General features: G+C 43.8%; 1 protein-coding gene across 1 annotated transcript in view; it reads right to left on the bottom strand.

Moving 5' to 3' along the window:
* The window catches only part of LOC135505195 (voltage-dependent T-type calcium channel subunit alpha-1G-like), a 235,965-nt gene that overhangs the window by 55,353 nt on the left and 169,218 nt on the right, over positions 1–11,394 (bottom strand). The window contains exon 23 of the mRNA XM_064924359.1: positions 9,398–9,590. Within this exon, the coding sequence (XP_064780431.1) occupies positions 9,398–9,590 (193 nt within the window). The remainder of the gene's footprint in view (positions 1–9,397; positions 9,591–11,394) is intronic.

Below are 11,394 nucleotides of genomic sequence, written 5' to 3'. Positions count from 1 at the left end.
GGAGCCCCAAAAATATTTGTCGACGACGATGGGACCTTAACCATTACGTTAATCATGCATAGTTAATGCCTCTTACTCCAAAGGTTGCATGTTCGAATCCAACAATAGAAAGTTGTTTTTGAGATGCTTTTTTTAGCCTATCCCAAACCTTAACCCTTACCTTAACCATTCATTGTCAATATCTAAACTTAACCCAAACCTTAACCCTTACCTTATAACCATCCAGTGTTAATATCTAAATATCTTTAAACCCAATCCTTAAAACTTCAAAAATTGACATTTGAGTAACATGGATGAAGTGCAACCCCATTTTATCATCCTCACTTCCCTCCCTCCTCACATCTCCCTTCCTCCTCTCATCCCCTACACCCTGACTGACTCATGTCTCTTTTTCTCTCCTCTCCCTAATCCCCTCTTTTATATCCTTCCTCCTATCCTCCTCCTCTACCATCCAACTCCCCTCCTCTCCTCCTTTCCTCTACTATTCTCCTCTCATCCTCTGCTCCTCCTCTCCTCCTCTACTATTCTCCTCTCCTCTACTATCCTCCTCCCCTCCTCCTCTCCTATCCTCCTCTCCTCCTCTACTGTCCTCCTCTCCTCCTCTACTATCCTCCTCTCCTCTCTCCTCCTCCTCTCCTCCTCTACTATCCTCCTCTCCTCCTTCACTCCTCCTCTACTATCCTTCTCTCGTCCTCCTCCTCTCCTCCACCTATCCTCCTCCTCTCCTCCTCTACTATCCTCCTCTCCTCCTCCCCTCCTCCTCTACTATCCTCCTCTCCTCCTCTCCTCTCCTCCTCCTCTCCTCCACCTATCCTCCCTCTCCTCCTCTCCTCTCCTCCTCCTCTCCTCCACCTATCCTCCTCTCCTCTCCCCTCTTCTTCTCTCCTCTCCTCCTCCTCTCCTCCACCTATCCTCCTCTCCTCCTCTCCTCTCCTCCTCCTCTCCTCCACCTATCCTCCTCTCCGCTCCCCTCTTCTTCTCTCCTCTCCTCCTCCTCTCCTCCACCTATCCTCCTCTCCTCTCCTCCTCTCCTTCTCTCCTCTCCCTCCTCCTCCTCTCCTCCACCTATCCTCCTCTCCTCTCCTCCTCTCCTTCTCTCCTCTCCTCCTCCTCTCCTCCACCTATCCTCCTCTCCTCCTCTACTATCCTCCTCTCCTCTCTCCTCCTCCTCACCTCCTCTTCTCCTCTACTATCCTCCTCTCCTCCTTCACTCCTCCTCTACTATCCTTCTCTCGTCCTCCTCCTCTCCTCCACCTATCCGCCTCTCCGCCTCCTCCTCTCCTCTCCGCTCTCTTCCTCCGCTCCTCCTCTCCTCTTCTACTATCCTCCTCTCCTCCCCTCCTCCTCCTCTACTATCCCACTCTCCTTCTCTCCTCTCCTCCTCCTCTCCTCCACCTATCCTCCTCTCCTCTCCCCCTCTCCTTCTCTCCTCTCCTCCTCCTCTCCTCCACCTATCCTCCTCTCCTCTCCTCCTCTCCTCCTCCTTTACTAACCTTTACTATCCTCCTCTACTCCGCCTCTCCGCCTCCTCTACTATCCTCCTATCCTCCTCTCCTCTCCACTCTCTTCCTCCTCTCCTCCTCAACCTCCTCTACTATCCTCCTCTCCTCCTCCTCTCCTATCCTCCTCCTCTCCTCTCCTGCTCTCCTCCTTGACTATCCTCTTCTTCTCCACCTCTCCTCCTCACCTCCTCCTCTCCTATCCTCCTCTCCTCCTCCTCTCCTCTTCATCTCCTCCTCTTTTCTTCCTCTACTATCCTCCTCTCCTCCTCCTCCTCTACAATGCTATTCTCCTCCTCTCCTCCTCTCCTATCCTCTACTATCTTCCTCTCCTCCTCCTATCCTCCTCTCTTCCTCCTCTCCTCCACCTCTCCTTCTCGACTATCCTCTTATTCTCCTCCTCTCCTCTCTCCTCCTCCTATCCTCCTCTCGTCTCCTCTCTCATCTGCCTCTCCTCCTTTCCTCTCCTCTCTCCTCCTCCTCTCCTCCTCTACTATCCTCCTCTCCTCCGCCTCTCCTCTCCACCTCTCCTCCTCCTCTATTCAGACAGGGGATTAAAGCGAGAGAGAGGGAAAACTAGAGGGAGAGAGGGAGATAAAGCGAGAGAGGAAAGCAGAGATAGAGAGGGAGAGGAGAGAGAGAGAGAGAGAGAGAGAGAGAGAGAGAGAGAGAGAGAGAGAGAGAGAGAGAGATAAGGAGAGGGTTGATCCTGTATGTTTTGACAGTCTGCTCTGCTACCATCTGGTGCTTGTGACACACACTCTCTTCACCCTGCATTAGCATGGGTAGACATCCTAGAGGCTGTGGTAGAGTCTTAGCGTGGGTAGACAACCTAGAGGCTGTGGTAGAGTCTGAGCGTGGGTAGACAGCCTAGAGGCTGTGGTAGAGTCTGAGCATGGGTAGACAACCTAGAGGCTGTGGTAGAGTCTGAGCGTAGGTAGACAACCTAGAGGCTGTGGAAGAGTCTGAGCATGGGTAGACAACCTAGAGGCTGTGGTAGAGTCTGAGCGTGGGTAGACAACCTAGAGGCTGTGGAAGAGTCTGAGCATGGGTAGACAACCTAGAGGCTGTGGTAGAGTCTGAGCATGGGTAGACAACCTAGAGTCTGTGGTAGAGTCTGAGCGTGGGTAGACAACCTAGAGGCTGTGGTAGAGTCTGAGCATGGGTAGACAACCTAGAGGCTGTGGTAGAGTCTGAGCGTGGGTAGACAACACACTGGATTGGATGAGAGAGAGAGAGTCAGGGGGACGAGTGGGAGACGGGCACGGGATAATAGATGAATATGATAGCGCTGGGTCGAGCACATACTTCAGTCTTCTCAACTTATTCCAGTGTGAGCTCCTTGATACACTGATAAAGGATTCAGGATTCAAGGACTCAGTTAGAGATTTTGTAAACAGTCGATCGCTAATTTTCAAATCCCAAATTCAAAAGATCTGTGTCACAAATCATTGAAATACAAAATGAGCCACTCTGGTGCAGTTAAACTCTTTCAGAAAAGTCAAGCAACCTCTACATGAGGAAAACAACTCTTCCAAAACCCTTGTGTCAACCTGAAAAGATAGCAATAGATTCTGAAACCTGCCCATTCACAAGAGCTATACCTTAACTGTACATGCCCAAACTCAGACATGCTCTCACTCTGTCAACATGTTTACCATTTCAGTTACAACGGTGAAAAAAGGTTTCCAAGCAACAGAAAAATAACAATCTTGATGTGACAGTTTTAATAAAACAAAAACGGTCCCGATATTCAACCGTTGAGTAAAACTCTCAAACTATAGATACCCTACAAACATACTATAGATACCAAATAAACACACTATAGATACCCTATAAACACACTATAGATACCCTATAAACATACTATAGATACCCTACAAACAAACTATAGATACCCTACAAACATACTATAGATACCCTATAAACACACTATAGATACCCTACAAACACACTATAGATACCCTATAAACACACTATAGATACCCTACAAACATACTATAGATACCATATAAACACACTATAGATACCCTACAAACACACTATAGATACCCTATAAACACACTATAGATACCCTACAAACATACTATAGATACCCTATAAACATACTATAGATACCCTACAAACATACTATAGATACCCTATAAACACACTATAGATACCCTACAAACATACTATAGATACCATATAAACACACTATAGATACCCTACAAACACACTATAGATACCCTATAAACACACTATAGATACCCTACAAACACACTATAGATACCCTATAAACACACTATAGATACCCTACAAACATACTATAGATACCCTATAAACACACTATAGATACCCTACAAACATACTATAGATACCCTATAAACACACTATAGATACCCTACAAACACACTATAGATACCCTATAAACACACTATAGATACCCTACAAACACACTATAGATACCCTACAAACATACTATAGATACCCTACAAACACACTATAGATACCCTACAAACACACTATAGATACCCTACAAACACACTATAGATACCCTACAAACATACTATAGATACCCTATAAACACACTATAGATACCCTACAAACACACTATAGATACCCTATAAACACACTATAGATACCCTACAAACATACTATAGATACCATATAAACACACTATAGATACCCTACAAACATACTATAGATACCCTATAAACACACTATAGATACCCTACAAACACACTATAGATACCCTATAAACACACTATAGATACCCTATAAACACACTATAGATACCCTATAAACACACTGACTCATCTCCAGCCACTTTAATAATGGGAATAGATGGGAAATGATGTAAAATATATCACTAGCCACTTTAAACAATGCTACCTAATATAATGTTTACATACCCTACATTATTCATCTCATATGTATATGTATATACTGTACTCTATATCATATACTGCATCTTTATGTAATACATGTATCACTAGCCACTTTAACTATGCCACTTTGTTTATATACTCATCTCATATGTATATACTGTACTCGATACCATCTACTGTATCTTGCCTATGCTGCTCTGTACCATCACTCATTCATATATCTTTATGTACATATTCTTTATCCCCTTACACTGTGTATAAGATATTAGTTTTGGAATTGTTAGTTAGATTACTTGTTGGTTATTACTGCATTGTCGAAACTAGAAGCACAAGCATTTCGCTACACTCGCATTAACATCTGCTAACCATGTGTATGTGACAAATACAATTTGATTTGATTTGAAACACACTATAGATACCCTATAAACACAATATAGATACCCTACAAACACACTATAGATACCCTATAAACACACTATAGATACCCTACAAACACACTATAGATACCCTATAAACACACTATAGATACCCTACAAACATACTATAGATACCCTATAAACACACTATAGATACCCTACAAACATACTATAGATACCCTATAAACACACTATAGATACCCTACAAACACACTATAGATACCCTATAAACACACTATAGATACCCTACAAACACACTATAGATACCCTACAAACATACTATAGATACCCTACAAACACACTATAGATACCCTACAAACACACTATAGATACCCTACAAACACACTATAGATACCCTACAAACACACTATAGATACCCTACAAACATACTATAGATACCCTACAAACACACTATAGATACCCTATAAACACACTATAGATACCCTACAAACATACTATAGATACCATATAAACACACTATAGATACCCTACAAACATACTATAGATACCCTATAAACACACTATAGATACCCTACAAACACACTATAGATACCCTATAAACACACTATAGATACCCTATAAACACACTATAGATACCCTATAAACACACTATAGATACCCTACAAACATACTATAGATACCCTATAAACACACTATAGATACCCTACAAACATACTATAGATACCCTATAAACACACTATAGATACCCTACAAACACACTATAGATACCCTATAAACACACTATAGATACCCTACAAACACACTATAGATACCCTACAAACACACTATAGATACCCTATAAACACACTATAGATACCCTATAAACACACTATAGATACCCTACAAACATACTATAGATACCCTATAAACAAACTATAGATACCCTACAAACATACTATAGATACCATATAAACACACTATAGATACCCTACAAACACACTATAGATACCCTATAAACACACTATAGATACCCTACAAACACACTATAGATACCCTACAAACACACTATAGATACCCTACAAACATACTATAGATACCCTACAAACACACTATAGATACCCTACAAACACACTATAGATACCCTACAAACACACTATAGATACCCTACAAACACACTATAGATACCCTACAAACATACTATAGATACCCTACAAACACACTATAGATACCCTATAAACACACTATAGATACCCTACAAACATACTATAGATACCATATAAACACACTATAGATACCCTACAAACATACTATAGATACCCTATAAACACACTATAGATACCCTACAAACATACTATAGATACCCTATAAACACACTATAGATACCCTATAAACACACTGACTCATCTCCAGCCACTTTAATAATGGGAATAGATGGGAAATGATGTAAAATATATCACTAGCCACTTTAAACAATGCTACCTAATATAATGTTTACATACCCTACATTATTCATCTCATATGTATATGTATATACTGTACTCTATATCATATACTGCATCTTTATGTAATACATGTATCACTAGCCACTTTAACTATGCCACTTTGTTTATATACTCATCTCATATGTATATACTGTACTCGATACCATCTACTGTATCTTGCCTATGCTGCTCTGTACCATCACTCATTCATATATCTTTATGTACATATTCTTTATCCCCTTACACTGTGTATAAGATATTAGTTTTGGAATTGTTAGTTAGATTACTTGTTGGTTATTACTGCATTGTCGAAACTAGAAGCACAAGCATTTCGCTACACTCGCATTAACATCTGCTAACCATGTGTATGTGACAAATACAATTTGATTTGATTTGAAACACACTTTAGATACCCTATAAACACAATATAGATACCCTATAAACACACTATAGATAACCTATAAACACACTATAGATACCCTATAAACACACTATAGATACCCTATAAACACACTATAGGTACCCTATAAACACACTATAGGTACCCTATAAACACACTATAGATACCCTACAAACATACTATAGATACCCTATAAACACACTATAGATACCCTATAAACACACCATAGATACCCTATAAACACACCATAGATACCCTATAAACACACTATAGATACCCTATTAACACACTGACTCATCTCCAGCCACTTTAATAATGGGAATAGATGGGAAATGATGTAAAATATATCACTAGCCACTTTAAACAATGCTACCTAATATAATGTTTACATACCCTACATTATTCATCTCATATGTATACGTATATACTGTACTCTATATCATCTACTGCATCTTTATGTAATACATGTATCACTAGCCACTTTAACTATGCCACTTTGTTTATATACTCATCTCATATGTATATACTGTACTCGATACCATCTACTGTATCTTGCCTATGCTGCTCTGTACCATCACTCATTCATATGTCTTTATGTACATATTCTTTATCCCCTTACACTTGTGCGTATAAGAGAGTAGTTTTGGAATTGTTAGTTAGATTACTTGTTGGTTATTACTGCATTGTCGGAACTAGAAGCACAAGCATTTCGCTACACTCGCATTAACATCTGCTAACCATGTGTATGTGACAAATAAAATTTGATTTGATTTGAAACACACTATAGATACCCTATAAACACAATATAGATACCCTATAAACACACTATAGATACCCTATAAACACACTATAGGTACCCTTTAAACACACTATAGGTACCCTATAAACACACAATAGGTACCCTATAAACACACTATAGATACCCTATAAACACACTATAGATACACTATAAACATACTATAGATACCCTATAAACACACTATAGATACCCTATAAACATACTATACATACACAATAAAGACACTATAGATACCCTATAAACACACTATAGATACCCTATAAACACACTATAGATACCCTATAAACATACTATACATACACAATAAAGACACTATAGATACACTACAAACACACTATAGATACACTATAAACACACTATAAACTATAGATACACTATAAACTATAGAAAACCTAAAGATTAAACATAAAAAACCTAAAGATAAAGTAAAGAAAAATAAACTGAGAAAGAAACCAATGGATATGAAGGGTCTTATATTACAGACACAGGGTTGTGTGAGAGGTTGAGCACAAGAGGAGTGAGAGAGAGACCGTGTGTGTTCGGTCTGTGTGAGTGACTGAATGTGTGTTCGTTCTGTGTGAGTGACTGATTGTGTGTTCGTTCTGTGTGAGTGATTGAATGTGTGTTCGTTCTGTGTGAGTGACTGAATGTGTGTTCGTTCTGTGTGAGTGACTGATTGTGTGTGAGAGGGAGTGAGTGATTGAATGCGTGTGAGAGGGTGTGAGTGACTGAATGTGTTTTCGTTCTGTGTGAGTGACTGATTGTGTGTTAGAGGGAGTGAGTGAGTGAATGTGTGTGAGAGGGTGTGAGTGACTGAATGTGTGTGAGAGGGTGTGAGTGACTGAATGTGTGTTCGTTCTGTGTGAGTGACTGATTGTGTGTTCGTTCTGTGTGAGTGACTGAATGTGTGTTCGTTCTGCGTGAGTTACTGATTGTGTGCTCGTTCTGTGTGCGTGACTGAATGTGTGTTCGTTCTGTGTGAGTGACTGAATGTGTGTTCGTTCTGTGTGAGTGACTGGGAGCGTTAATGGTGACCACATCTCCAAGAGAAGATCCATATCCATCTGTATTTCTCAAGAGTTGAACGTAAGCATTCCCACTGTCAACTACCATCAACATCTGATTACAAAATATCAAAATTATCTTAGATTTATCAAACCAAAAATATCTCTAAACCCAATACGGCTTCTGAAATATCTTCTCTTGTCCAATGTCTGGGGTTCGAAGGCAGTGGATTTACTATAGAGAGAGGCGACATCGGGCGTCTGGTAACCCGTTCCTGTACAGCTGGAGGGACGGTGGGGACAGATCTAGGATCTGCTGACCATCGTATAACCCTAACCCTTACTATATGAAGGAAGCCATTAGATCAGACCCTAGATCAGCATCTAGGTACTTCCTAGTTTGGTTTGTAGTTCTACTGACCCCTCCGGCTGTACTACAACTATATGCAGGAAAGGAGTTGGGATATAGAAGGGGCGTTACCTTCCACTCACCCCACCCCCCTCCCTCTACCTGTGGAAGTGCCACATCATGCAAGTCCCGCCCACCAGTACTCACTGGGCATGCTCCAAGGGGGCGGTCATAAGTATGCTCTCTATGATAGGCCAGGCAGGAAAAGGGGTCGGGGTGTCTATTCTACTAGACCAGCGCACCAACTCCGATCCTGGAGAGAGACTCGGTGTGTGTGGGCTTTTGTTCCAGCCCAGAACTAACACTTATACAGGTTTTACAGTTACTGGTGGGCTGGAACCAAAGTAGCTCTCCAGGACCAGAATGGGTGACCGCTGACCACCAGGCAGAGAGAGGACAACTAGCGGGTAGAAAATAGAAAGAAAAAGGACTTCTACAGTAGAAATAGCAGCGACTTCAGGTTTAGCGCGTTCCCTCTCAATCGCTTTGCTTTGGTCAAATCAAAGCGAATCAAGCCAAAACAAGCAGGACTCAGAAAGATGTGGAAAGACTACCGACCAGCCATCTCCTTCTCCTTACTCCGTCTCTTTTTCTCCATCCGTTTCTGTCTCTTCTCCTCCCTGCGCTTGGCCTCCTCGGCCTCCTGGCTGCGACGACACTTGTGGAAGTTCTCCACCACCACGCCCACAAACATGTTGAGCACGAAGAAGCTGACGATGAGCAGGAAGGAGATGAAGTAGAGGAGCATCCAGGGGTTGTGGTTCAGCTGCGGCTGGAGGGGGAGACACACGTTAACGAGCACTGTGGTGGCGTTCCAACTGCAACCGCTGTGTGTGTGTGTCTGTGTGTGTGTGTGTGTGTGTGTGTGTGTGTGTGTGCGTCTGTGTGTGTCTGTGTGCGTGTGCGTGTGCGTGTGTGTGTGTGTGTCTCTGTGTCTCTATCGAACTAATGAAATACACACTACCAGATGCCAGGACAACGTCACACACCTACCTATCCTGCTGCTCCAGTCAACACTTTAAATCATAGATACGAATGTATGAATCCCTGCATGAATAATTCAGTTTATTTTTTAATACAAAACAGTATATCAGTAAAGCTAAATGTATAAATAGACCCAGTGCACAGGGCATGTGGAAGAAGCAAGGGGAGTGTTGGATGTTTGTTGGATGTTGGACAGTAAGCAGCTCAGAGAAGATCAATGACAAGTTCCTAAAGCACAGACAGAAATGCTGACATAAAGATCAAGACTTCTCTGCCTCTGGCCAAACAAGCCTTTGTTCTACAGCAGCTACTGTATCGCTAGGGAACAGAGTGTGTGTGTGTGTGTATGTGTGTGCGTGCGTGTGTGTGTGCTTGCCTGCGTGCGTGATTGCGTGTGTGCGTGCGTGCTTGAGTGTGTGCGTGCTTGAGTGTGTGCGTGCGTGCGTGCGTGTGTGCCTGCGTGCGTGCTTGCGTGTGTGCGTGCGTGCTTGAGTGTGTGCGTGCGTGTGTGTGTGCGTGCTTGCGTGTGTGCGTGCGTGTGTGCGTGTGTGCGTGCTTGCGTGCATGCGTGTGTGCGTGTGTGCGTGTGTGCGTGTGTGTGCGTGTGTGCGTGCGTGTGTGCGTGTGTGCGTGCGTGCTTGCGTGTGTGCGTGTGTGCGTGCTTGCATGCGTGCATGCTTGCGTGTGTGCGTGCTTGCATGCGTGCGTGCTTGCGTGTGTGCGTGTGTGCGTGCGTGTGTGCGTGTGTGTGTGCGTGCGTGTGTGCGTGTGTGCGAGCGTGCTTGCGTGTGTGCGTGTGTGCGTGTGTGCGTGTGTGCGTGTGTGTGTGCGTGCGTGTGTGCGTGCGTGTGTGCGTGCTTGCGTGTGTGCGTGTGCTTGTGTGCATGTGTGCGTGTGTGTGTGTGTGCGTGTGTGCGTGCTTGCGTGTGTGTGTGTGCTTGTGTGCATGTGTGCGTGTGTGTGTGTGTGTGCGTGTCTGTTAGTGTGTGCGTGCGTGCTTGCATGTGTGTGTGTGCGTGTGTGCGTGCGTGCTTGCGTGTGTGCGTGTGTGCGTGTGTGCGTGCGTGTGTGCGTGCGTGCTTGCGTGTGTGTGTGTGTGCGTGTGTGCATGTGTGTGCGTGTGTGTGTGTGTCTGTTAGTGTGTGCATGTGTGCATGTGTGTGTGTGTGTGCATGTGTGCGTGTGTGCGTGTGTGCGTGTGTACGTGTGTGTGTGTGTGCGTGTGTGCGTGCTTGCGTGTGTGTGTGCGTGTGTGCGTGCTTGCGTGTGTGTGCGTGCTTGCGTGTGTGTGTGTGTGTGCGTGCGTGCTTGCGTGTGTGCGTGTGTGCGTGTGTGCGTGTGTGCGTGTGTGCGTGCGTGTGTGTGTGCGTGCGTGTGTGCGTGTGTGCGTGTGTGCGTGTGTGCGTGCGTGTGTGCGTGCGTGTGTGTGTGCGTGTGTGCGTGCTTGCGTGTGTGCGTGTGTGCGTGTGTGCGTGCGTGTGTGCGTGCGTGCTTGCGTGTGTGTGCGTGCGTGCTTGCGTGTGTGTGTGCGTGTGTGCGTGCGTGCTTGCGTGTGTGCGTGTGTGCGTGCGTGCTTGCGTGTGTGCGTGCGT

Source organism: Oncorhynchus masou, chromosome 18 (genome assembly GCF_036934945.1).
Source record: "Oncorhynchus masou masou isolate Uvic2021 chromosome 18, UVic_Omas_1.1, whole genome shotgun sequence".
Taxonomy (NCBI): Eukaryota; Metazoa; Chordata; class Actinopteri; order Salmoniformes; family Salmonidae; genus Oncorhynchus; species Oncorhynchus masou.
The sequence above is the reverse complement of the archived record's forward strand: the minus strand, read 5'-3'. Positions and strand labels throughout refer to the sequence as shown.